Below are 1,790 nucleotides of genomic sequence, written 5' to 3'. Positions count from 1 at the left end.
TAACGAGTCTAGGGAGTCGCTTACGCCTACTCCCCAACCCTAACCCTAGCTCTAATCCTAACTCTAATCCTAACCCTAACAATATCAAATAGTGACCAGGGTACGTTCCGGTATACCGGACCGTACCCAGGGTACGTTCCGGCAGTACCCTGGGGGACATAGACCCTATGAGCGTAAGGGAGCTGTAAGTGCGTATTGCGCCTAACCACGCTGATATGCCGCGCGTATGCGCAGCGGTGTGTGAACCCTATATCGGTTTGACCAGGACGTGAGAACGTACGGCGACTTATCACTTCTTTCGCATAGATCTCAAACTGCGATGCAATGCCGATACCAACCAACTCGTCGTCAGTGCCAAGTTCACGCGTGCGTTCAACGGATATCTCTACGCAAAGGGATTTTACGAGACACGCGGCTGCCGAGCATTGGGAACGGGATCTCCGCTGCTGGAGCTAGTCCTTCCCCTGGACGGCTGCGGGACAGTAAAGAGCGGGGTGAGAAAACGAAATCTGCATAATATACGTGGAATCGTCACTAACGCGATAAATCAGAGAGGTTTCGTAGCATAGCATCAATGCAAGTGAGACGAGCGAGGCCATAACTGAAATAACGATATATCTTCGAAGTATATGATGCGGAGGTATAGGCATCGGAGCTTGTTCGGTATTGCCATCTTCGGAGTACGATGCGGAAGTATAGGCATCGACGCTTGTTCGTTACAGCCAGGAACATCTAGATCGTTTTACAACAACACCGTCATCATAATGAACGAAGCCGAGTGGGGGCTGCTAGGCATGATGGACGCCTCCTACTCTGTGTCCTGTCAGTTCGGCGGGGATTCCGTGCAGCGATTCGACTGGGGCTTCACAGTACCGTGAGTATGCTAAAGCTGGGTTTACACTACCGAATTTATGTTGGCGAATTGGCGATTTGGACCAGCTTTCCAATTCGCCAACTTCGAGTTGGCGAATATAGAACATGCTCTAATCATCTCCCAACTAGTTGCTATCGATCGGTTGGTCGCCCAACCTTTGCGTTTACACTACCGATTGTCGGTTGTATAGTTGGGAAGTTGGTCCAATTCGCCAATTCGCCAACACAAAGTTGATAGCACCCGTTTTTTTATTTCGTGTTTGTTAAACCCGTTTTTGCTCCACTTTTCTAATGTCATCCTCTTGCTGCACAATTGTTTTTGTCGTGATATTTTGGCCGCGCAGTGTTCGCCACGACAGGGCACGCGTCCTTCACAATAGTACCCGAATTTTATTTGCACTTTGATTTTTTAGAATGTTGACGACGCGCGGTGTTGTCACTGTAACGAGCGAGGCTCCATCTTGTTCGATGAAGATCGTGCAGGGCCAAGATCCTCTTGCGCAGCCAACGACGCTGCTATTCCTGGGCGACATCGCAACGATGGTGTTCGAAACGCGGGGTATGCGCACACACATGCGAGCACGCTCGCACGCACACACGCACACACGCACACGCACACACACATGCGCGCACGCACGCACGCACACACGCGTGCACGCAAATACATACACACGCACACACGCACACGCACACACCCATGCGCGCACGCACGCACGCACACACGCGTGCACGCAAATACATACACACGCACACACGCACACGCACACACCCATGCGCGCACGCACGCACGCACACACGCGTGCACGCAAATACATACACACGCACACACGCACACGCACACACCCATGCGCGCACGCACGCACGCACACACGCGTGCACGCAAATACATACACACGCACACACGCACACGCACACAC

General features: G+C 52.3%; 1 protein-coding gene across 1 annotated transcript in view; it reads left to right on the top strand.

Moving 5' to 3' along the window:
- Nucleotides 1–1,790, top strand: part of LOC106814948 (cuticlin-1-like) — a 15,810-nt gene that overhangs the window by 8,543 nt on the left and 5,477 nt on the right. Inside the window, exons 4-6 of the mRNA XM_014819342.1 lie at nt 307–494; nt 723–874; nt 1,287–1,432. Of these exons, the coding sequence (XP_014674828.1) occupies nt 307–494; nt 723–874; nt 1,287–1,432 (486 nt within the window). The remainder of the gene's footprint in view (nt 1–306; nt 495–722; nt 875–1,286; nt 1,433–1,790) is intronic.

This window comes from Priapulus caudatus, unplaced genomic scaffold, assembly GCF_000485595.1.
Source record: "Priapulus caudatus unplaced genomic scaffold, Priapulus_caudatus-5.0.1 Scaffold1011, whole genome shotgun sequence".
NCBI lineage: Eukaryota > Metazoa > Priapulida > Priapulimorpha > Priapulimorphida > Priapulidae > Priapulus > Priapulus caudatus.
Note: the sequence above shows the minus strand (reverse complement) of the source record. Positions and strands in the feature narration are given on the sequence as shown.